This window comes from Sorex fumeus, unplaced genomic scaffold (assembly GCF_029834395.1).
Source record: "Sorex fumeus unplaced genomic scaffold, SorFum_2.1 ptg000098l, whole genome shotgun sequence".
In the NCBI taxonomy this organism is placed as follows: Eukaryota; Metazoa; Chordata; class Mammalia; order Eulipotyphla; family Soricidae; genus Sorex; species Sorex fumeus.
The window spans coordinates 75,633,389-75,659,700 of record NW_026606155.1 but is presented as its reverse complement, the minus strand read 5'-3'; the positions used below and the strand labels follow the sequence as shown (position 1 = coordinate 75,659,700).

The 26,312-nt window shown below is 36.8% G+C and overlaps 2 protein-coding genes and 1 non-coding gene across 3 annotated transcripts; 2 read left to right on the top strand and 1 right to left on the bottom strand.

Annotated features, from left to right (window-relative positions):
- Positions 1-622: 622 nt before the first annotated feature.
- On the top strand, positions 623-1,663 carry LOC130041834 (olfactory receptor 4K15-like). The gene has a single exon (XM_056134105.1). It carries the CDS (start codon positions 689-691, stop codon positions 1,661-1,663), a length of 975 nt encoding a protein of 324 aa, XP_055990080.1. The 5' UTR covers positions 623-688.
- A 2,963-nt stretch (positions 1,664-4,626) lies between these two features.
- On the top strand, positions 4,627-4,755 carry LOC130042238 (U11 spliceosomal RNA). The gene has a single exon (XR_008795184.1). It is a non-coding gene; the product is annotated as a U11 spliceosomal RNA (small nuclear RNA).
- A 2,292-nt stretch (positions 4,756-7,047) lies between these two features.
- On the bottom strand, positions 7,048-8,022 carry LOC130041833 (olfactory receptor 4K15). Its single transcript, XM_056134104.1, has one exon. It carries the CDS (start codon positions 8,020-8,022, stop codon positions 7,048-7,050), a length of 975 nt encoding a protein of 324 aa, XP_055990079.1.
- Positions 8,023-26,312: the final 18,290 nt, after the last annotated feature.

Here is a 26,312-nt window from a genome sequence, read left to right as displayed (position 1 = left end):
TTTACTTAAATAAAAAAATGCGACATAGACTTTTTATTGTCCTATATTTTGCATGTTATATTTGTAGAAATCTGTTTCTTTCTGGAGAGATCAAATGTTTTCCTCTTATTAAGTATTCTTATTTTGGAAAGCAATACTTTCCCCTGTAGATTATATTAGAATTCAGTGATATAAAAACAACATTTCAGATATGTATTTGGAATTTTCTATCGTAAATTGCATAACTTTTAAAATTTATATAATTAATGTTTTGTATGGGCTGAAAATTTCTCTATCAGTCTACCAATAATTGCATTTTTGGAAGAGTTTTGTTTTCTATGCTGTTCCAGCTATACTTGCCTTGATTTTATTGATAAGTATTAATTCTATTTAGGCATACTTACAAATAAACATAAATTTGATTAGAACTAGAATCTGTAAGACTCCAGGAGAAGGGGCTGGCGAGATGATTCAGCTAGTTAGCACTTGCCTTGCACACTGCCCACTGGGTTCCATCCCTGGCACTCCACGTGATTCGCTGAGGTTTCCAAGAATGATCTCTGAGCTCAGAAACATCAAGAAGCCCTGAGCACCATTGGGTGAGTCAAAAAAGATATCAGACTAGGGACATCAAGACCTATGTACACTTTATCTATTGATCTGTCTTTCTCCTATATAGGTAACTCACGATAAGTCATTTTGGAAGCCAATGAGTGAAACAAATTATTCTCGGGTGACGGAATTTGTGTTAATGGGACTCTCCAGTTCCAAGGAACTACAACCTTTCCTTTTTGTAATATTTTCAATACTGTACCTAGCAATACTACTGGGCAACTCTCTCATCATCCTCACTGTGACCTCAGATTCTCGCCTTCATACCCCCATGTACTTTCTCCTTGCAAACCTCTCTTTCATAGATATGTGTGTTGCCTCCTTTGCTACCCCAAAAATGATTGCAGATTTTCTAGTTGAACGAAAAACAATTTCTTTCAATGCCTGCTTGGCCCAAATTTTCTGTGTACATCAGTTTGCTGGTGGTGAAATGGTGCTCCTCGTGTGCATGGCTTATGACCGCTATGTCGCCATATGCAAGCCTCTCCATTACATGACAATCATGAGCCGCCGCGTGTGTATCACCCTTGTTCTCATCTCCTGGTTTGTTGGCTTTGTCCATACCACTAGCCAGTTGGCATTTACTGTTAACTTGCCCTTTTGTGGTCCTAATCAGGTTGACAGTTTTTTCTGTGACCTCCCTCTTGTGACTAAGTTGGCTTGCATAGACACTTATGTTATCAGCTTACTAATAGTTGCAGACAGCGGCTTTCTTTCTCTGAGCTCCTTCCTTCTCTTGGTTGTCTCTTACACTGTGATCCTTATCACTGTTAGGAGTCGCTCCTCTGCCAGCATGGCCAAGGCTCGCTCTACACTGACTGCTCACATCACTGTGGTCACACTATTTTTCGGACCATGTATTTTCATCTACGTGTGGCCCTTCAGTGGCTATTCGGTGGACAAAGTCCTTGCTGTATTCTATACCATCTTTACTCCCATTTTAAACCCAGTTATTTACACTCTAAGGAACAAAGAAATGAAGTCAGCTATGTCAAAACTGAAGAGTCGATACCTGAAGCCTGGTCAGGTTTCTACACTCATGAGAAGTGTTCTTTTTCTAGAAACAAAGTAAACATGCAGTACCATTATTATTGTAATTATATAATATCACAGTGTCTAAACAGTTGCAAGTAAAGTCACTTTGACATTAAAGCTAATCATTTTAACCTCTGGAAAAGTTGATTAAGAAATTTCTATTAAAGAGTCATTTAATGGTAATGTAAAAAGTCACAGAAATAATCTTGCTAATTTTAAATGGTCTTCCTCCAGTTAATTTTTTTGCATTTGTATCTCACATCTTTTTATTTAAAATGCTGTTTTAATATGTAGACTTTGTACATATTGAGAAATGCCATTTACTTATCATAGTAAATAAATAAGTTTTTTTCTTCCTCTCAAAAATAGTCCTACTTAGTTGCAATATTGTAGTAATAATAATATATATATGTATATATATACATATATATATGCCCTAATGGATACTAGGTAAATAGCCATACATTTTATACAATAAATTATTTTCTGATGTAAGAATGGACTTTCCACACTATTGCACAACAGATTACACATGATAACAATTCTATTACTGTTTTTATATTATAACAAAAATGTAAGTGGCTGGAGTGGTAGGGCGTTTGCCTTGCATGCAGCCAGCCAGCCGAGTCACGTTTGATTCCTTTGCCCCTCTCAGAGAGACTAGCAAGCTACCTAGAGTATCCCACCCGCAAGGCAAAGACTGGGAAACTATCCATGATGTATTCAATATGCCAAACACAGTAACAACAAGTCTCACGATGGAGACATTATTGGGCCCGCTCGAGCAAATTGATGAACAATGAGGGTACTGTGACCATGACCATATTCAAGAGAGAGTATCTATTTTCAACATTTTCGCATAATCTTTAGTGTTTATCCCTAATACACTTCACACATAGAAAATAAATCAATGATTGAATTTATGTACCATTTTATTTTCATTAGGTTAATTTAATTTCTATTTAATACTTATAAAATAGGCTGGAGCGATAGCACAGCAGTAGGACATTTGCCTTGCTCACAGCCAGCCTGGCCGAGCTGGGTTCTATTCCTCCACCCCTCTCGAAGAGCCCAGCAAGCTACCGAGAGTATCTCGCCAGCACAGCAAAGCCTGGCAAGCTACCCATGACGTATTTGATATGCCAAACACAGTAACAAGTCTCAAAAAAATGGAGACGTTACTGGGCCCACTCGAGCAAATCAATGAACAATGGGAGGACAGCGTGTTACTTATAAAATAATCAGGAGAACTTTAAATTCTGGTATAATTCACTACCATCATAATGACAGGATCCTGAGTCAGCATAAACCCTGTCTCCTCCGTTTTTAGACTCAGAGGAGATAATTCATGTTTTCTCAGAAAAGGTAGTTTTATGATATTAAGATCTCTTAGATATGATCATTTTTATATGAGTATTTTCATTTTCATAATATGTTTCTAGTTCGAAGCATGTCTAGAAGATGACGGAAACTCATTAAAATGAGGTTGGGGATATTCATCACCTATCTCTCAATTATTAATTAGAGACTGGGGTTTTCTAAAAGTTGCTGCTGCAGATTACTTTATTTCTTTCTCTTTCAGAGTCTTCAAATATTTTCCTATTATTTTTACTTTGCTTTAGTTTTTATAGTCTGTTATAACTGATTTAATATTCATTTTTAGTATGCCTTAAAGGAATTCTATATTGCTATTACTGCAAAGGTATAAAGTTGTTTGAGCTAAATGGTGTCAGTTTATTATGGATATATCAACTGAAAGCAAGAATAAATGTGCATGAGTGTCTAAGTATACTTGTATACTTAAACTTTCCACCAAGTAAAAGATCTTCAAAATTCAGCACTATTTATGTACACTGTTCTTTTATTTATTACGGTGTTATACTGTCACTGTCACTGTCACTGTCCTCCCGTTGTTCATCAATTTGCTCGAGCGGGCCCAGTAATGTCTCCATTGGAGACTTTGTTGTTACTGTGTTTGGCATATCGAATACATCACGGCTAGCTTATACTAGTAACACAATATTTTATTGCAGATTTGGCACACTTGTGTGTCTTTTTTGGTATACTTTTCCCACAGAGGCAGACCTTTGGATGCATTTCTGCCAAGTATGGTCTGTAATCTTTACAGAAATGTGATCTTCTGCATACTTCTCAGACCTATAGACAAAAATGGGGAAAAAATCTTACAAAATAAGGACTTAGACTAAGTAGGGAACTTGAATTCTTTGCACAATCATTTATGCCTCAAGAACACAAAGCAACTAAATCAGCATCATACTCAGAGTAGTAAGACAAACATATCAAGAACATACTCAATGAAGGAAGAAGAATTTCATGAGTTTTGTGGATTACAGAATGAATCAGTCCTGGACATTTTTAGTTTTCTAAGGTTGAAATAATATTAATGATACCAATGGTCCCACAAAAGCTATGTATGTTTTTTCTCCCAGTATTGCTTATAGTCCTAATGCTCCTGATCTAATGACAAAATATGATAGAAGTGCTACAATAAAAACTTTATTCAATTTGTAAATGTCACTTGAGCCCATTGTCCTTTCCAGGGTAAAAATAATAAATTGACCTTGGCTATACAGCTATAAATAAAATAGTTAAGAAAATCTTAGGTCACAGCTATAGGACAGAGGCTTAGGCGCATAGGGGTGTTGCACCCCAAAGAAAAATAAAACGAAAAAAAAATAAAACTTGAATATCCCCAATCATACTTCTTTTGATAAAACACAAAAGCTAATAAAAAAAAACCCAGATGTGTATCAAAAAACAGATTAGGGTTACAATGTAATCGTGTAATAATTTCTTATTTCCTCATATACTTATTCTAAAATGTAGAAGCAGAATAGAATAGTGTTAAGGGTATAGGTTGGCAACCAGACTGCCTCAATTCAAATTTTGACTGTCTTCACTATCTCTGTGACCTGTGACGCATCATTCAATCTCTTTGTTTCAAACCCCTCCTGTCTGAAAATGGGAAGAATCTCTAAAACAAAAGACTTCTTCAATGAGTGTCATGTGTGGGGCAACTTGCTGTACACGTGGAATTGACATCAAGAGATTTCAGAAGCATAATATTTTGGCAGTCGGTAACTAGTGATCGTTGGTCCCAACATCCCAGAAAGAAAATGGTAATCTACCTTATTTTTGAGATGATTAAATATGTCAGTGTAAGTAAAGGAAAGGACTTGGAGCAGTTGTGAGAAACTACCTGCCATTGTTCAGTTCTCTACATTATTTTCATAATATCAACATTAAGATGACTTCAAATAAAACTTCCAAGACTAATTCACAGGGCCAATTCATTACATAGCATACAGTATTGGTGAGAAATGTTCTTTGTTTTATTTTATTCCTTTTGTTTCATCCAAGTGAACTGTCACTTAGTTTCCCCATGCTGTTGTAGTATCAGTAATGGTGCAAAAAATGCAAGAACAATCTTTAGACTCGGTGCTCACTTAGTAAAATATTTCCCATTTTCTAAGTTGAAAAGACATGTGAGAAAAATGTGAAGAAATTAATTTTCTGCACTTGTTACAGGCTACTGCACTAGACAGTAGTACATTCAAAACTGTGGTATTATGGGCAAAAATAAACAGTGGTTTCAAACATATGAAACCACTCTGTCACTCACTCAAAAGGCTTATCACTTGTTTTTATCATGCGTAAAATGAGTATAAACATCTCATAGAGACATTTTAATATGTAAAATAAGTATAAAATTTTGTATATGTCTTGCTGTGAAGTGTGAATTAAGTTATAATTCGCGCAATATTGTGCTATTAGTTTATCACTGTTTTAAAAGTTTCATAAACACTATGGGATTCTGCTAGTTTTATATCATTAAAAGTTTGAATACATTTTTAATGTACATAATGTACAAAATGCACATATTTTGATGATCACATACATCACACACAATTTATGTTTACTTTTATTTGATAATTTCATAATAAATTGATATTTAGTTTAAATAAAAAATTTTTAAGAATCTTTTTAGGATACTCAAGAATAAAGAATTAAAGCAACTATAATAGACTAGGAAATTAGAATATATTATAAAACAGGAAAAATATTAAATATAATAAAAAGAAAGAAAAATAAGCTGATATAGAGAATTAGAAAAATAATGAGCTCTATAAGTAAGAATGGAAGATAGGTAACACAACTATCTCAAAGGCTTTGAAATAGTGTCTTGTCATTTTGGATCCATACTACAATATAAAATTAAACATTGCCCAAATAAAAGTAGTCCATATACAAAAATGATGACATCTAATTAACTGTCCATTTGAGAAACCATGAATCAAGAAGACCTTGAGAGATAGTTTATAATAAGATTCAGGGTCTGTTAATTATGAAGATAGAGAATTATACTGATATTTTTAAAATTCCCCCAGATTCTTTGACAAGCATTTAATGAAACTTATTTAATTAAATGCACCACACTGGTATGTTAACATATTTAATTATTTATTTTCCATATTTGATATAAGTTATGCAGCCAATTTAAAGAAATTTGTAAAAGTGACAAGAATTAATATCTTCTTCTGGATTTTCAATTCAGTTAAATTTTTCTATTTCATGATACCAATTAAAGAGTTGTCTCCTTGTACAGTGAATTGTGTAGCAAAATAGAAATCCATATTTAGACTTGCATATCATTAATTTTATATAATATATGTAAATTTATCTACTATCATTAGTTTAAAGAGATATGTATTATTCTTATTACAAAATTGCATCTCAGCAGGACTATTTTGGAGAAGGAGAAGGGAATACATTTATCACTTATGAGTAATGGCATACTTCAATGTGTACAAAGTCTACATATTAAAATAACATTTTAGGACCAGGGGATAGTGTAGCAGATAGGCGCTACCTTGCACTTGGCTAACCTAAGTTTATTCCTGCGATATAGACTATACAGACTCTCAAGCACCGCCAAAGAAATTTCTGACTTCACAGTCAGGAGTAACCCCTGAGCATCACTAGATGTGGCCCCAAAACAAACCAATCAAATAACATTTTAAATAAAAGTAAAAAAAAAGATAGAAACAAGGGCCTGAGCAATAGTACAGTAGGTATGGCATTTGCCTTGCCCATTGCCAACCTGGGTTTCATTCCCTGCATCCCATATGGTGCCCTGAGCACCTCCATTAGTGATTCCTGAGTGCAGAGGCAGGAGTAACCCTTGAGTATCACTAGGTGTGACCCAAAAAGCCAGGAAAAAAAGGAAAAGAAAAATCCTGACTCATTCTATTACTTTTAACATTATCATTAAATGATTTTTTTAATCTCATGTTAATCGGATCTTCTCAGTGCTCATAAGGGCTCACTTTAACGTTAAGATGGTTTCATTTTCAATTGTATAGACACAGTGGTACAGTGATAAATAATGGTACTGTATGCTTACTTTGTTTCTAGAAAAAGAACACTTCTCATGAGTGTAGAAACCTGACCAGGCTTCAGGTATCGACTCTTCAGTTTTGACATAGCTGACTTCATTTCTTTGTTCCTTAGAGTATAAATAACTGGGTTTAAAATGGGAGTAAAGATGGTATAGAATACAGCAAGGACTTTGTCCACCGAATAGCTGCTGAAGGGCCACACGTAGATGAAAATACAAGGTCCGAAGAATAGTGTGACCACAGTGATGTGAGCAGTCAGTGTAGAGCGAGCCTTGGCCATGCTGGCAGAGGAGCGACTCCTAACAGTGATAAGGATCACAGTGTAAGAGACAACCAAGAGAAGGAAGGAGCTCAGAGAAAGAAAGCCGCTGTCCGCAACTATTAGTAAGCTGATAACATAAGTGTCTAAGCAGGCCAACTTAGTCACAAGAGGGAGGTCACAGAAAAAACTGTCAACCTGATTAGGACCACAAAAGGGCAAGTTAACAGTAAATGCCAACTGGCTAGTGGTATGGACAAAGCCAACAAACCAGGAGATGAGAACAAGGGTGATACACACGCGGCGGCTCATGATTGTCATGTAATGGAGAGGCTTGCATATGGCGACATAGCGGTCATAAGCCATGGATACAAGGAGCACCATTTCACCACCAGTGAAAAGATGAACAAAGAAAATTTGGGTCAGGCAGGCATTGAAAGAAATTGTCTTGCGTTCAACTAGAAAATCTGAAAGCATTTTGGGGGTAGCAAAGGAGGCAACACATATATCTATAAAAGAGAGGTTTGCAAGGAGAAAGTACATGGGGGTATGAAGGCGGGAATCTGAGGTCACAGTGAGAATGATGAGAGAGTTTCCCAGAAGTATTGACAGGTAGAGTATTGAAAATATGATAAGCAATATTGGTTGTAGCTCCTTGGAACTGGAGAGTCCAAGCAACACAAATTCAGTTACCCGAGAATAATTTGTGTCATTCATTGACTTTCAAAAATACTTGTATCTTCAGTAACCTAAACAGGAAAAAAAGGATAAATGAATGGATAATTAATTATTTTCCAATTCCACTATAAGTCTTTATTCAATTAATTCCTACTTACACTTATATTTTTCAGTTTCATGCATCATTAAATTTATATTAATAGCATAATTGAATTACTAATAAACAGATTAATGGGGACCTTTTTAAGTGCATGTTGACCTATTACTGTATCTATTGCATGAATTTAGAGAATTTAATGAACTTATTAGCAAGAAATTGAATATCTAAATTTTCTGCATTACAGTATCCAACATAATATACAGAAACATATCCTCATTTTTTTCTACAGTAAATGATATTAAAAGTTTTTGTAATGCTAACAGAGAGCAAGATAATTTAAAATTTACTACTGACATAAATTAGATCATAGGTAATGTAGAATTCATAGGGCTGGAGCGATAGCACAGCGGGTAGGGCATTTGTCTTGCCCTGGTGACCTGGGTTGGATTGTTCCGTCCCTCTCAGAGAGCCCGGCAAGTTATCAAGAGTATCCCGCCCACATGGCAGAGCCTGGCAAGCTCCCCATGGCAAATTCAGTAAGCTCAAAACAGTAAAAACACACAATAGAGAAGTTACTGGTGCCCACTAAAGCAAATGGATGAACAATGAAAGGACAGTGCTACAATGTTACAGAATTCATAATCCTCTTTTTAAAAGTTCAATATTAGCAAAATTGATCTGTTTCATTTTAAGTAATCTCCAATAATTAGTCTTTGAAGCAGAGGTTACTTAGGTGCTGTTAATGTTCTTATTCTTGATGTGATTGAATGTTCATGCTGTGAAAACTATTCCAGGGGTGCTGGATTTTTTGTTTTTTGGCGGGCCACACCCAGCAGGCTCAAACCTTACTTCTGGTTCTGTGCTCTGGTAATACACCATATGCAGTGTAGGGATCAAGAGCAGTCACCTACACGCAAAGCAATTAAAATAGTAGTGAAAAGATAAAGTTATTCAATTTTTTAAATTATATGTTAAACCAGAGCTTTTAATGTACTTTTAATGTCTGACAAGAAACAGATCATATAGACTTTCCAAACTTGTTATCCTCAAATATTAGATATTTAAAATAAAACCTTCAGACACTGAAAATGTTTCTTAAGCAATTTTGATAATGAGAAATCCTCTATAAATTGTAGTGAATATGTAAACATTTAAATGCTGCATTGTTTCAAATTAGATTATTTGAAATAATCTAATTTGATATGTAGGAATATGTAAACATTTAAATGCTGCATTGTTTCAAATTAGATTATTTTCCAAAAATTTTACATTCTCAAAGATTCATGTAATGATTCATGTAAAAAAATCACTCGTGTATAATTTATGTGAAGATTCTGGGAGTAATGATTTTCCAATTAAAGCATATATATTTATAAAAAAATGAATTTTTCCTTCCTTGTAACATTGGAAAGTAAAGTAATACGTGAGTACAGGGCTCTCTGTTTCTTCTATTCAAAATCTTGTCAAATAAATATTTTCCCAGAACTCATATCTTGGACTTTGTGACTAGTGGACAAAGTGAAGTCAATTAAAATGTTGCTCAGAGACAACAAAGTAACAGATCAAAGACGCTCTTTCAAGAGACTTCCAGCAATGCTATCATTATTCTCCCCTTTAAATCAGATCAAAAGTACACCAAATAACAGCAGGAGGGGAGGGAAGAAGGCTAGATATGATCTAAAGATAGTGGTAGAGAGTTGTGGATACTTGAGTGGTGTGGAATGTAGTAACTTAAACTAAAATATAATAAGGTAAAAAAAGTTATAAAAAGACTATAATAAGCAAAAATTGCACTGAAAAGGGGAAAATTAATGTAGTTTACCGTATAATTATTAAAATATGGGGTTTTATTTTTATTTATTCATTTTTAAATTAGCTAAACACCATGAGGTACAGTTGTAGAATTACAAACTTTCGTGCTTGGGTTTCAGTTATACAACGATGGAGTGCTCATCCTTCCACCAGTGTCCATTCTCCACCACCAATGATCCCCCGCCCCATCCCCCCACCCCTGCCTCTGTGGCAGGGCATTCAATATGGGGGTTTTAACTGACACTTATGATATTGTTTTTTGTATCAGGAATCATCCAGGAGCTCACACATGCAAGGCAAGTGGTTTATCACTGAGATGCATCCCCAGTCATATTTATATACAATTAAATTATTATCCCCTGAATAGTCTTTGCAGTTCTAGGAAAAAAACATATTTTATAATTATTCAGTTCTCCTAAGAAGTCAGCATATTATCTTTCCCATGTTCAAAAATGTTAGTTGAAGATGATAATGAAAATGATTTCAAATCAAATTATTTCAAATAATAAAACCAGTTTAGAGATGAAATAGAGCAGGTATAAGTATTTGTCTAAAGGATTCATGAAAAGTGTTTTTACTTACCTAAAATGAAATGCAAAGTAGAGGTACCAAGTAATCTAAACTCATTAATGCTTGGAAAACACTGACTTGTTACTTCCACATCTATTAAGAAAACATCTGGCTCTGAAGAGATAAATTATAAGAATGTTTACTTTTCAATAAGAAGAAAATGCATTTAGGGTATTAGTAGCTAGAATGAACTAACTTAAAGAGGCGAGTGGGGCTGTATTTAAGTCCTACTACAGATCCTGAGAAAATGGGGAGCACTAGGAGTAGTCAAGAATCTAGAAAGTGCAAAAAATGAATAAAGTGGAAAACATGCTAAAATCAAAATCTCCTGCTCCACAATTTAAAAAAAAGAACAGCTGTAGCTGTGTCATTTCTGTCCTTAATAACAATAAATTAGATAATCACAATGAACCTTCAGTGGCCATTAGAATATTTTGATTTCATAAATCACTTACTCTAACATGTTATTGTAACTGAATTACAAAGTTCATTCTAAAGTTTAAGTTTTAAAATAGACTGAAGTTCAAATCAATGGGTACTAGCCATTTACTTTAAGACAAATGTTAGCTTGAATTACATAAAATATCTGTTCAGATTCTACCTCTAACTAAACAATCTTATAATTTGTGGCATTCATACCTTTCAGTGTTCTATTTCTCTTCCAAAAAAATTAAAATGCTTCCTCATGGAGTCTAATATTTTATAATTATCTGTCTTTTAAAAGCATAAATCCTCCAAACAAATAAATTTAATAATAAAAGTGATTATAAAAGATTATATTGAAGTAAAATATATATTCAATGAAATAAAAATCTATTAAAGCCATCTTTCTTTGAGTTAATAAGGTCTTCAATCACTTTCTACTGTTAGATATTTGTATAATTAATAGACAAAATGAACAAAGAATATTAAAGTATTAATCAAAAGAGTGGAGGACAATTGCCTTCTTGTTCTGATATTATTAGGAAGATGCTGAGGAAAAACTAATTCTGTCAGAGCCATATGCTATCTCACATACCAGGAAAAAACATACTCTAGATTCATTGGAAGGGGAGTAAATACAGGGAATCCACTTCTTTTCGGACTTCAGCCTTCACCAGTTATACTTTGAAGTATCTTGTCATCTGTACACCAATATAAGAAAAATCATCTAAATGATTATAGGCTAATTAGTGACTTGCACTGTGGTGACCAAGAGACTCAGAGGAAGATTGTGATGGCAGAAATTACCTTCATTAGGGTTAATTATTGGATGAGTTGGTTACTCAAAAGAATTAAGTTCCAACAACATCTTAGGACTTCATGCACAAACAAAACATCAGTATTTATGAATGCTTGGTCCTATTGGAGAAAGTTAAATGTGGGATTAAAAAAAACATACTTTAATTAGCTTGTCTCTTCTGTTATGGAGAGCTTCAATATAAGACTACCAAGATGTCAAAAATTGATGAAGAGGGGCTGGAGTGATAGGATGTTGGGAGGGCGTTTGTGTTGCATGCCGCCAACTTGGGTTCGATCCTGGCACCCCGTATGAATCTACAAGCATGCTAGGAGTAATTTCTGAGTGCAGAGCCATGAGTAACCCTAAGCACTGCTGGGTATGGCCCCAAAGCCAATATTAATAATAAATAATTAAATTTTTAAAAAATTGTTGAAACACCCTTTCATGCCTCTCCGTGTACTGTATAACATCTTGGTATTTTAACAGATTCAAAAAGATCACATGTTAATTTCCAAGGTTGGCACGTACAGTATGTGAGTAAAATGTTTTAAAATAAAAATAATACATCCTACAGAGTAGACTTCAAAATTTCTAGGGTAAGGAATAAGGCTCAAGTGGCATAGCTAATGCCTTGCTTGTGAAATGCTATGGGGTTTTTTTTGTATTTTATTTTATTATTTCTTTTTTTTTTCTTAAATTTTTATTAGTGAAACACCATGAGGTACGGTTGTAGACTTACAAATTTTTGTGCTTGGGTTTCAGTTATACAATGATCGAATACCCATCCCTCCATCAGTGCACATTCTCCACCACCACCACTCCCAGTATCCTTCTCACCTCCCATTCCCTCATCCCACCCTACCTCTGTAGCAGGGCATTCCCTTTTGTTATCTCTCTACTTTTGAGTGCTGTGGTTTGCAAAAGAGACATTGAGTGGCAATCTTGTTTGGTCTATAGTCTACTCTCATCACGCATTTCCCATCCTGAGAGGGATCTCCCTTTATTTGGTACTCCCTTCTCTATCTGAGCTGCCTTTTCCCCTAGCATGTGCGGCTGTCCTCAAAGCCATGGAGTAATCCTCCTGGTACTTATCTCGGCTATTCTTGGGTGTTAGTCTCCTATTTTGTTACTTTATGTTCCCCAGATGAATGCAATCTTTCTATGTCTATCCCTTTCTTTCTGACTCATTTCGCTTAGCATGATACTTTCCATATAGTACCACTTGTGTATGAATTTCATGACTTCATCTTTTCTAACAGCTGCATAGTACTCCATTGTGTAGATGTACCAAAGTTCCTTTAACCAGTCATCTGTTCTCGGGCACTAAAGTTTTTTCCAGATTCTGGCTATTGTAAAGAGTGCTGCAATGAACAAACAAGTGCAGATGTCACTTCGACTATACTTTTTTGCCTCTCTGGGATATATTCCCAGAAGTGGTATTGCTGGGTCAAATGGGAGCTCAATTTCTAGTTTTTTGAGCATAGTCCATACTGTTTTCCAAAAGGGCTGAACCAGTCGGCATTCCCACCAGCAGTGAAGGAGAGTCCCTTTCTCGCCACATCCACGCCAACACCAGTTGCTTTTGGTCTTTCGGATGTGGGCCAGTCTCTGTGGTGTGAAATGATATCTCACTGTGGTTTTGATCTGAATCTCCCTGATGATTAATGATGTAGAGCATTTTCTCATGTGCCTTTTAGCCATTTGGATTTCTTCTTTGAGAAATTTTCTGTTCATTTCATTGCCCCATTTTTTTGATGGGGTTGGTTGTTTTCTTCTTCTGGAGTTCAACCAGTATTTTGTATATCCTTGATATCAACCCCTTGTTGGTTGTGTGTTCAGAGAATATCCTTTCCCATTCTGTAGACTGTCTTTTTATTTTGGTCACTGTTTCCTTGGAGGTGCAGAAGCTTCTTAGTCTAAGATAGTCCCATTTGTCTATCTCTGTTTTCACTTGCTTGGCCAGTGGTGTGACATCTTTGAAGATACCATTAGCTTCAATGTCATGGAAGGTTTTGCCAACTTTGTCTTCAATGTACCTTATGGATTCCAGTCTGATGTTGAGGTCTTTAATCCATTTTGATCTTACTTTTGTACTTGGTGTTAGGGACAGATCTGAGCCCACTTTTTTGCATGTAGCTGTCCAGTTTTGCCAGCACAATTTGTTAAAGAGGCTTTCCTTGTTCCACTTCACATGAAATGCTATGAGTTTAGTCCCTTATATGTGCCCACCCCTGGATTGGGTGTACTTGCCCTTTGATCTCCAGAATCTTCTAGAATGATACTAGTCCTCCCAATCTGCTTTGCATTCAATATCACCTTACAAGTATGTGGCCCCTGAAATAACTAACAAAAATATGCCAAGTACGTACTATAGATTCCAGAGTTGAAAACGTGTATATGTAAATGAAAATAGGCATTTTATTATATTGTAGCACTGTAGCACTGTCCTCCTGTTGTTCATCAATTTGTTCGAGAGTGGGCACCAGTAACGTCTCACAACAAATTGTTAGACTTGTTACTGTTTTTGGCATATCAAATACGTCACTAGTAACTTGCCAAGGCTTTACCATGTGGGCTAGATACTCTCGGTAGCTTGCCAGGCTCCCCAAGAGGAGCAGAGGAATAGAACCCAGGATGGCTGCATGCAAGGCAAATGCCCTATCTGCTGTGCTATTGCTCCAGCCCTATTATATTGTATACTATATTAAATGCAATCTGACCTTGTTTCACACTTACAAGTTTGTGTAATCATGAAGCGACTAGGGAGGTCTGAGGCTTTCTCTCTCTCTCTGCCTGTGTTCGGTGGTTTTGGGCCACTTCCCCACCCAGGACGGCCAATGCCATGGGTGGATAAAGGAGGAAATGAGGGCCAGGCTGGTCATGACCAGTTGCTGTTTATTCCTTTCTCCCCATGCACCTGTTCCAGTCTCACTAAGTTCCTCATTTCCATCTCCTCCTGTCTCTCCTCATCTCTCTGTGCTCCCACTCACTGCCTTGTCTCTCTCTCGTCTCTCTCAATTCCCCACATTAGGGGTAGCCACCACACACGATTTCATATGTAGCACACATCAACACTTGATTTCATATATAGCACAATTAACATATGAAAGCCCTTCTGCTCAAGGACAAAATACCATTTAAGGGTGTTTCTCCTCTTCTTAGTCCAATAACTTAATTAACATCTTAACATGTTGATATTACGTATTTTGTATGCACACAGTAAGAGATACATTAAGCTTGTAGGGTGGCTCTCCTGGAGACATCTCGCTATAGATCTCAGACCACAGTACTCAGTCAGGATTAATCTTTCTTAACCCTAGCAGGGTCATAATCGAGCTGTTACTTTTAGGATCATGATAGAATTTGTGCTCTTAACTTATAGATAAATATTATGGCACTTTGGCCTGGCCCATTTTGATGCCAGGGTAGCTCACAACCTGCACTGGGTCTATTCAGTCCTTCGTTGGGACCCTGCTTTTGGGGTACTAGGAAGCAAGGGCACCTGAGGCTTAAATGGATAAAATAGATACCCTTGAATGAGTATTATTCAGAGCCAATTAACTTCAAAATTACAAAATCTTAGCATTAGCTGTTTTCCTGTGCCCATTCAAAAAGAACTTTGCTCTGAATTAACTATGCAAAGGACTTAAGAAGAGAAAAAGGAATATTCACAAGTAAACAGAGTCTGATTAGGAGATAAAGGTAATTGACCTATTGGAAAAGCAGTGAATAAATAAAGAGGTCACAAATAAACACAGAGAAATGGGAGCACAGTGATAGGAGTAACCCAATAAACCTAAGCTCCCTGTGGCAAGGCAGAAAGGACAAACCAATGTTATCCTACATAAGTCCATATGTGATACTTTCATGGATGTTACTTTACCGGTATGACACTATTAAATTTGACTATATAAGTATCATTAAAGTGAGCAGTACCGTATATTACAGAAGAGGCAAAAGTTACAGACCATGTTTGGTAGAATTTTTTAAACCAACCCAACATAAGCATAAAAAAGTTTATTAAAATTAGGAATTTAAGGCAACTAAAGGATATGATCACTGTCACTGTCACTGTCCCCCCGTGGTTCATCGATTTGCTCAAGCGGGCCCAGTAACATTTCCATTGGAGACTTTGTTGTTACTGTGTTTGGCATATCGAATACATCACAGGTAGCTTGCCAGGCTCTGCCGTGCGGGCAAGATACTCTCCATAGCTTGCCAGGCTCTCTGAGAGGGGAGGAATCGAATTCGGGTCAGCCATGTTGGCTGCGTGCAATGCAAATGCCCTACCACTGTGCTATTGCTCCAGCCCAAAGGATATGATAAATATACATATATGTGATATTAAATAATAGGCAAAAACTGTGGTCTGCAGTACTGTTACTCAAAGGGTATTATGTATGTCACTACCTCCTTTTAGCACTCATGGATGCACGTGGAGGGTATCTTGTTGAGTGAAATGAGACAGAGGAAGAGGGACAGTTATAGAAAAATTGCATTCATTTTTGGAATAAGAAAAAATCCCTTAGTATGGGAAAAATATACAAAGACAATGGAAATGACGATCAGGAGGACTGCTCCATGATAGGAATCTTGCCACAAGTGTGTGGGGAGTGCAGTTGGGACAGAGAAGGCACCACTATGACAATGAGAGTTGGGAAATGGTCACTCTGGATAAAAACTGAGTGCTAAAATTTTTGGAGTGGCAAATGCAACCTGACACACATCAATGAAGGAGAGATTGCTAAGAAGAAAGTACATTGGGGAATGCAACTGATAGTTTGTTATTAGTGTGAGAATTATAAAAATATTTCCTGGTACTTCAGCTCCATAAAACACAGAAAAGAGAAAGAAAAGGAATAGTTGGAGTTCCTAGTAGACAACAGACCCAGCAAAATGAATTCAGTAACCATGAACTCATTGCTCCATCCATTATTTGTATCTGGACTGCTGAAGTTGTCTAGAAGTAAAAATGATCAAAATGTACATCTACTAGTCCTCTATTTTTCAGAGCAGGTAGATATTTTAGTTTTAATCACTGTCACTGTCACTGTCCTCCCATTGTTCATCGATTTGCTCAAGCAGGCTCACTAACACTGTGAGACTTGTTACTGTGTTTGTCATATTGAATACATCACAGGTAACTTGCCAGGCTTTGCCTTGCAGGCAAGATACTCTGGTAGCTTGCAGGGCTCTCTGAGAGGGGCAGAGGAATTGAACTCCAGTCAACCAGGTCGGCCGCATGCAAGGCAAACGCCCTACCACTGTGCTATCGCTCCAGCCCATATATTGTATGTATAAGTCGCTGTCCACTGTTCTCCCGTTGTTCATCGATTTGCTCGAGCGGGCACAGTAACGTCTCCATTGGAGACTTTGTTGTTACTGTGTTTGGCATATCGAATACATCACGGGTAGCTTGCCAGGCTCTGCCGTGCAGGTGAGATACTCTTGGTAGCTTGCCGGGCTCTCTAAGAGGGGTGGAGGAATCGAACTCGGGTCGGCCATGTTGGCCGCTTGTAAGGCAAACGCCCTACCACTGTACTATCGCTCCAGCACATATTGTATGTATATTTATATATATTTAAGATGATTAATAGTAGGTCAAAGAGATAATAAAGCAAGTAGGGCACTTGCCTTGCAGGTAGCCAATCCAGATTGAATCCCTGGCACCACATATGGTCCCTGAAGATTTGCCCAGAACCAGGAGTAAGGCTTGAGTATTGCTAGATTTGGCCCCCCAAATTAGGAGTATATTTTCCCTATTGTTTACATAATTTTATAAAATTTAAATAAATTGTATTTACTATGGGTTAGAGCGATAGCATAGTGGGTAGGGCGTTTGCCTTTCATGCAGCTGACCTGAGTTTGATTCCTTCACCCCTCTCGGAGAGCCCAGCAAGCTACTGAGAGTATTCTGCCCACACAGCAAAGCCTGGCAAGCTACCCATGATGTATTTGATATGCCAAAAACAGTAACAACAAGTCTCACAATGGAGATGTTACTGGTGCCCGCTTGAGAAAATCGATGAACAAGGGGAGGACAATGCTGATAGTGCTGTATAATTATAATAAATTTATTATATATGAATTGCTTTTAAAATTTGTTTTTAAAACTTTATATTATATAAAATTTTTCTAACACATAGCTCAATATTGAATGAAAAAAGAAGTTAATTTTTTTCATTGTATGCTAACGTGTTTTATAAAAATATACAAAGTATGGACTAGAGAGATAGTTCAAGCAGTAAGACACATACTTAGTATGTACAAGGCCCTGCATTTGATCCTCAATTAATGGTTCCTTGAGTACTACCCCTACCAAAAAACATACATGATCTCAATAGTGCTTACTCGTATATACTGTACTTGCACATTTAGATTATGTGTAGCAGAAAGTGAGAAAATAACTCTGGTACGTTTCTTAGGTCAATTGGGAAGACAGAAATAAACCGTTTTAATGGCATTTGAAAAGTGCGAAGTGTGGCCATGTATTTGCGATATCTGCAAAAATAAGACAATAGAGAAAAATTTTAACAATTTCAATTAGTGTTGCATTTACTTTTCTGTACTAAGCAAATGTACAGTGGTGTGTTAGGTGATTCAACAGTAAAGAAGTATCTTCATAGAGTATTAAAGCATACCTACTTTTAAATCCAGAGTGCTTCTTTTACATCACACTTTTTAATTATTTTACAGAAGTTGAATCTAATACATTTTTTGCACCAGCTATCTGTTCTTCAAAGATAGGAAATTTCATGATCAATTTTAAATTTATAACTGCATTATTTACATTTGGTAATGTGATCATCTTTTCTAATGAGGTTAGTGTAATAATATCAAAATTACTTTTCTAAAATCTACACAACTTCATATCGATTTAATTATCTAATTCAGCAAATAATTTAGTTTTTTTGCTCTGAATTCATCACTCTTCTAAATTCTGAAGACAAAGCAAATGAGAATAGAAAGAAGGAAATGTCATAGCCCTCTTCAAGTAGCTTACGTATTAAAAGAGGCATTAAAGCTACCAAGTATTTTGATTATTAGAAAGCTAGCACGTATTTTGATTATTAGCTTAAACAATAAAAGGAGTATAAATTAAGGGTGCTACAGATAAAATTAATAAGAGCAAATAGAAATGAAGTAATCAGGTGTTCAAAAAACGTCTCAACAGGCAGGTTACAATTCAGCGGTCTGAGAGAAATTAAGAGCAAGCTGACACAAAGGAATAGCAAGCATGTGCAATAGTTTATTTATATGAAATAAATAAACTATTGGAAATATGAGAAGAATTTGATAGGTTCATTGGAAGTGAGATGCACTTTTAACATTATCATGGAATTTACACATGCTTTAATCAGCTTTTTGAAATGGTATTCTACCTAATATAAATTAACCCTTAAAAGTAAGAGTATAAATTAAAAACTAGAAATTTAGTTTTCTAGAATATAGATATGAACTCTCTTTCATAGCCAGAGAGACTGTACAGTGGGTAGGCCATTTGCCTTGCATATAGCCAAAATGGGCTTTATTCCCGTTGCACTCCATATGGTCTCCTGAGCCATCTATGGGTGATCCCTGAGCACAAAGCAGTGAGCAACACAGGTGTGGACCAAAAACAAACACACAAAAAACATTTTCCAAATTTTCTACTTCCACATATACATCCATGTATCATTTTTAAAAGCAGTTTTATATTTTTGTGTCAATGCATAGACTATAAAATCCAGCTCCCGGAAGAAGAACAGTGCAGTCTCCTGCCCCCACGCCTGACTGTCCTTGCCACCGGGACCCCTTGGAGGGGAGCGGGTTGGGCTTTCCTCCCCGCTGCAACCAGGGCTCTGGCAGCCAAAGACCTCCAGGACCAGCCACCACCATGCTGAGACCACTCTCCGCACACATGAAGGTACTGGCAGAGGGACTAGGTCACGCGGGTCCCGGGGCCAAGATCTCCAAGCCGACTCGGATTTGGGCCGAGCATCCTCCACCCAGATCCTCCAAATTCCAGTAGGCGGGGGTCACACCCACCAAGTGGCCCCCTGGCGCCGTGTAATCCCATCAGTGGCCAAGGCTCAGAAACTATAAAAACCAGCTCCCGGAAGAAGAACAGTGCAGTCTCCTGCCCCCGCGCCTGACTGTCCTCGCCACCGGGATCCCTTGGAGGGGAGTGGGTTGAGCTTTCCTCCCCGCTGAGACCAGGGCTCTGGCAGCCAAAGACCTCCAGGACCAGCCACCACCATGCTGAGACCACTCTCCGCACACATGAAGGTACTGGCAGAGGGACTAGGTCACGCGGGTCCTGGGGCCGAGATCTCCAAGCCGACTCGGATTTGGGCCGAGCATCCTCCACCCAGATCCTCCAAATTCCAGTAGGCGGGGGTCACACCTAATTATGATATCTTATTATCTCATTCCTACTTTGGACAAACTGGCAATCTACCGAATGTAGCCTGCCCACACGGCAGAGTCTGGCAAACTCACGTGGCGTACCCAATATGCCAAATACCAGTAACAATGATGGGTCTCATTCTCCTAAAGAGCCTTGAATATAATCTCAGGGCTAGAATGAAGAAGACATTACTGGGGCCTGCTCGAGGCAATCGACAATTAACAGGATGATTTGTGATTTGTGATTTTTGTGTGCATGGTGGATCTTCTGTTGCACAAAATAAAATTGAAATGATCTTTTATTTCCAGAAAGAATCTTTGAAGTACAACTCATGGTTAAATATCAGAAGCTAGAATGATCCCTATGCATATGTAATGGCAGTTAGTTAAGTTATATTATTTATTCATGCCATGGACTTTAAAATATTGATAACATTAAAAGTATATAAATTCTCCTGCCAGAAAGATAGTACTGGAAACCTCTTTCTTTTCATGTGGTGACCGAAGTTCAAATTCCTGGCACCACATATGGTCCCCTGAGCATGGCCAGGGTTCACTCATGAACACTGAGGCAGAAATAGCCCTGAGCAATGCTGAGTGTGGTGCCCAAGTCGAAAAAAATAAAATTATAATTATTTTTAATTTTATTTCATATAATCTTTTTAAAAATTGGATCACTGTGAGCTGCAGTTACAAAACTTTCATGTTTGCATTTCAGTCATATAATGATTGAACACCCATTATTTCATAGACTCTTACCACTTTAAAAACTCTGCTTACTTCTAGCTATGTATATGTAAAACCTGATAAGGGTTTTTGTGAAGTGATAAACATTCTAACTCAACATTTTCTGAGCTTAAAGCTTCCTCTGTCTACAGCTAGTTTTATTGAACTAGATTATTTTGTTCTACAATGACAGGAAGAATTTCACTAAAATCATTTCAAAAAACCTACTGTCCATATTAAAATATAATCATTATTAATCACAGTTATAGGATCAGTCTGAGACTGATCAGTCGGTCTGGAGCCATAGCACAGCAGGTAGGGAATTTGCCTTGCACACAGATGCCCCAGGTTCGATTCCTCTGTCCCTCATGGAGAGCCCAGCAAGCTACAAAGAGTATCCCGCCCACAAGACAGAGCCTGGCAAGCTCCCGTGGCATATTAGATATGCTAAAAACAGTAAAAACAAATATCTCAATGGAGACATTACTGGTGTCCATTCAAGCAAATTGATCAACAATGGGAGGACAGTGCTACAGTGTTACATAGAATCAGTCAGTTTTCAGAGAAAGACAATGAAATGAAAATTTCCACAGGATGCATGATTTGAAATGAGAAAATTGTGGTATAAACTTCTGCTTCAGTGTTTCTTCTTAATGACAATGTTTGTTCATCCATTCCAAGTTATTGAGTTCCTTATAGGAGAATGTTCCAAACAGTATGGAGACCTGAGAATGTAGTACTATCAAAATGGGTAGAATTTATGTTTTCATGCAATTCACTGTGACTTCTGAAAAGTCAACATAACTTTCTATAGCTGCTATACATTTTAAAAACATATAAAATACAAATAAACATTAATTGACATAGTAGGGTACAAATTAAAAATCATACAAAAAAGCTTACCTCCACTCAGGTTATCATTTTTTAGGGTTTTGGGTGGTTGTTTTGGGGTGTTTTTGGGTTTTTTGGGTCACACCCAGAAATTTTCAGGGGTTACTCCTGACTGTGCACTTAGGAATTACTCTTGGCAGTGCTCAGATGACCATATGGGATGCCAGGGATGGAACCTGGTCGTCTGCATGCTAAGCAAATGCCCTGTTATACTATAGCTCTATACTATAGAGCAATAGCAATGGCCCTTAGGTGGTCAGTCTTTATTTTTTTTTTTTGGCTGGGTGGAGGGGATCACATCCAGCATTGCATAGGGGTTACTCCTGGCTCTGAACTCAGGAATTACTCCTGGTGGTGCTCACGAGACCATTTGGGATGCTGGGAATTGAACCCGAGTCAGTCATGTGCAAGGCAAACACCTTTCCTGCTGTACTATCGCTCCAGCGCCCAGGTTGTCAATATTAACAGCAAAATATATGCTTCTAAGATGATCAATGAGATGTTAAAAAGCAAAAATAAAACTAGAATAAAATAGAATGAAGTTTTTTTTCAATAGAAATTTATATTAGTCAAAGAAATGAAATGGTGACCTCTGGTAGCTCTGTAGCACTGTCCTCCAGTTGTTCATCGATTTGCTCATCGGGCCCAGTAAGGTCTCCATTGTGAGACTTGTTGTTACTGTGTTTGGCATATTGAATACATCAGAAATAGCTTGCCAGGCTCTCTGAGAGGGGCAGAGGAATTGAACCCTGTTTGGCCCTGTCAGCCACGTGCAAGGCAAATGCCCTACCTGTGGGCTATCACTCCATCCTGCGCCCCTGCACAATAAGGGAAGCAAATTCTGAGCCAAGCAAGATTTTTTTACTTTTGTCTTTTTATTCACCTTTAGTTTACCTCTAGTCTTCACACTACTTTAGCATTTACCTCTAAAAGATAGAAAGTAGGGTGAAGCCGAGAATTAGATTACTAATGTTAGTATTGTAAAACAGGATATTTTACTATCAAAATCCATTGTGATGCACAGTACAAAGTTAAATAATGCTCTCCTTTTGATACCAGGGGATCCTAGAGATAATCATTCCTTGGCTTTAGAAGCTAGCAAATGCAGGTATCTCCCTGAAAAAAAGATAAACTCCATGGAATCCCAACATTTCAAAAAGAAATTTGAGGGTCTGGAGCTATAGTACTGGATGTAGGGCATTTGTCTTACACTCTGTTGCCCTAGGTTATGTCCCTGGAACTCCATGCGGTACTCTGAGCTCCTACAGGCATGATCTATGACCACAAAGCCAAAAGCACAGCTGGAAAAAACTCATATATCCATGTGTGTGCAGGCTGGAGCGATAGCACAATGGGTAGGGTGTTTGCATTGCATGCAGCCTACCCAGGTTAGTTTCCTCTGCCCTCTTGGAGAGCCCTGCAAGCTACCGGGAGTGTCTCCCCCCGCAGCAAAGACTGGCAAGCTACCGGTGATGTATTGGTTATGCCCAAAACAGTAACAACAAGTCTCACAAGTTGTTGTGAGCCGTTAATGGTACCTGCTCGACCAAATCGATGAACAACGGGAGGGAGGACAGTGCAGTGCTACAGTGCTACGCTCGCATGTGCACACACACACACACACACACACACACACACACACACACACACACACACACACCCTAAAAACATGATACATGTGAAATTCATATTGTGATACTTTCTGGACTTGAAAAAAAGATTTTTCTGAACCAAACTATTAAACTGAAAACTTCTTAGTAAGAAGAAACCTGAAGTTTATAAGCAAAAGCCCAAAGTATAGACATTTCTTTAGATCTTTCAAGTTGTTCAGTTTTAATTCACAAACAAAAAAATTTATAGTTTGGGTAATGTTTATAAAGATGTGAGGCTTTAAAGGAGTTCATCAAAAATAAGAACAGAGAAAGAGGCAGGTTGGCAATAAAAACCACATTTCTGTGAGGAAACTGGCTTCTACTCTCTGTGTAAATCTATCCAGGTGATATAGCAACAGCTCCCAGCCCTCCCAGGATTTGGGATGATCAAAGGATGGGTAGTATCCTGGGATGCAAATGAGAGGTGATTTTTATTTGTTTGATTAAAGAAGCTACGTTTCCAGGAAAATATAATACATTTTTTTCTAAAAAGGGGCAGTAAGCCAAATAAATTTGGAACTTTTAGATTAGACAACATGGCTAAAGATTTTGGAAAATGAAAAACTTGATTTAGTTACCTTGCTTGATATGCCGCAAATTATTAAAACAAGTTCATCTGTAATTCTCATGTAAGAACATGGAGCATAATAGAAGCTACAAAAACATCCCAAAAGGATTGAGAGAGAAATGGAGAGAGAGAGAGAGAGAGAGAGAGAGAGAGAGAGAGAGAGAAGTCGTCAAGTTGTAGGATCAGGTATTTATAAAATGCTGGGAAGGAAGAACTTCTGCTACTATATTTATACCAGCCAATATTTTTCAAGTCAACTTCTTACACCTTGCTCAACATAAATTTATGCTTAAACAAGTGCCACAAAGGAAGTAGTGCTATAATCCCAACATTACAGCAATGAAAATTAAATCTCAGCAGTAAAGTCAGCATCACAAGGTGTAATACTTATCAACCTGGGTCTGAATACTCATATAACACATATTTAACCACTATGACCTGCTTAATTATGGCCTGATCATGAAAAACCAGTATTTTAAAACATCAGTCTGTTCATTAAAATGAAATTTTACATCCCATCCTTTTCTATGTTATCTTCTTTGTTCTTTCATTCTTCTTTGTTCTTTCTATCTCAACATGCTTGGGTGATGAAGGCCTTTATCAACCACCTGTGCTATAACTGGCAATAATCATATATGGTAATGTATTTTGTTCAGACTTAAAAATATCACATATAAATACCAACTTCTCATGGTAAAGAACCCAGATTGTCTTAATTATGGTAATAACTTTAAGCCAGAATCTCTTTAACTCTTTGAATGATAACATTCAGATAACGTTTATATTGGATGTTTTGCTTGCGTACAGTGCATGATTAAATTCCCCTTACCAACTTTGAAAGAAATCCTAGGGGAGCAAAAACAATTTAAGAAGAGAAACCATCAAAATCCTTTCTAAACACGCACATACACAACACACACACACACACACACACGCACACACACACAAAACATAGTGAGTCACAGAGTTCATAAAATAAATGTATTAAAAGCCATGACACAAATCTCCAAATCTCGGATAATCAACCAATGGCTTGCAATAGCCAATTATAAGAATGTCTTTTATGAAGTGAGGTACTTATACCATGGGATTTGTTAATACTATTCTGATTGCTTTTTCCAAAATTAAGATGGTAAGAGCTTTTAAATTGCTTCCCTATAATTGTGACTGCATATATCACAAAGAGGACAGAGGAAAAACAGTTATCCAGAAGCTCATATGAGTACATTTTCTCTCATAAATAATCTCTCTCTATGTTCCTTCTTTACCATTGTTTAAAGTAATCATGCCCATAACCAGTACTATATATGTCCAGAGCCTGAAGGAAATTATATTAGAATAAACAGAAATCTTATGTAAGACCTAAGACAATTAGAATTTTGTTTTTTTTAATCCTTTACTTATCCATTTTAATGTAAATATTTTTTTCAAAATCCATACCATAATATGGTACCCCCCAAATCCCATAGTTTAATTATCACTGATCAACAATCAACTATACAAAAAATATATAAAATCAAAAAGCTCTTAGTTGGGTATAACTGCATAACACTGTTGAAATATATGCATATCTAATGTCTATATGTTGTGGAAACATACCCCAAGTTGAAATAGAGCTGTAATAGTATTGAGAAGGTTTATAGTGAAGAACAATGAAAGAGAAAAATGTTAGTTTTGAACCAGTGAATTTCCAGGAAACTGTTAAACCTAATAGAGAATCCCAGGTTTTGTGATAGGCTGGTCTTAATCATCAAGTTTCTTCTTTTTATTATTTCAGAGAAATTTAAAAAATTTTTGCATCCAAATCTATCTCTTTTTCTGCTCTTTCCTAGGCAATAGCATTTCCAGTAGCCCAGCATTTTAGACAGGTACACTTTTCTCCATTTTTCCTCTCTTCCATGTTTAAAACTATTTGCCTTCTTCTAAAACATCCCCAATTTATTAAATTTTTTTCACAGTAACTCTGTTGTCTAAAGCTTCATTTTCTTTATCCTTAAATGTTTCAAAGCTATTTAATAGGTCTCCAACTTAATAGTGACCCTTCCTAATCATTTTTTCTATCATGATCTTTAAAGATAAAATCAGAATAAAGTTAATGAACATAAAAATGGGGCAATTGCTCTAGAAATAAAATATAATCAAGTTAGACTCATTACTTTATATTTTATGTATTAATCTTAAGCCTCATTTCCCTTCACTGTGCTCAGTAACTAAATTTTCTGCTCACTAAATTCCTTATTCACTAGAGTTCTTACTAAAATTATAAAACTTCGCACCACGCCTTTCCACTTCCACTTTGGGGAGTTTTATTTTCTTTCCATTATCTGAACATTCTTTTCCTCTTTGGATCATCAGATGTTATGGTCTCATCATTTTTAATTTATTAGATAAGAGATTAGT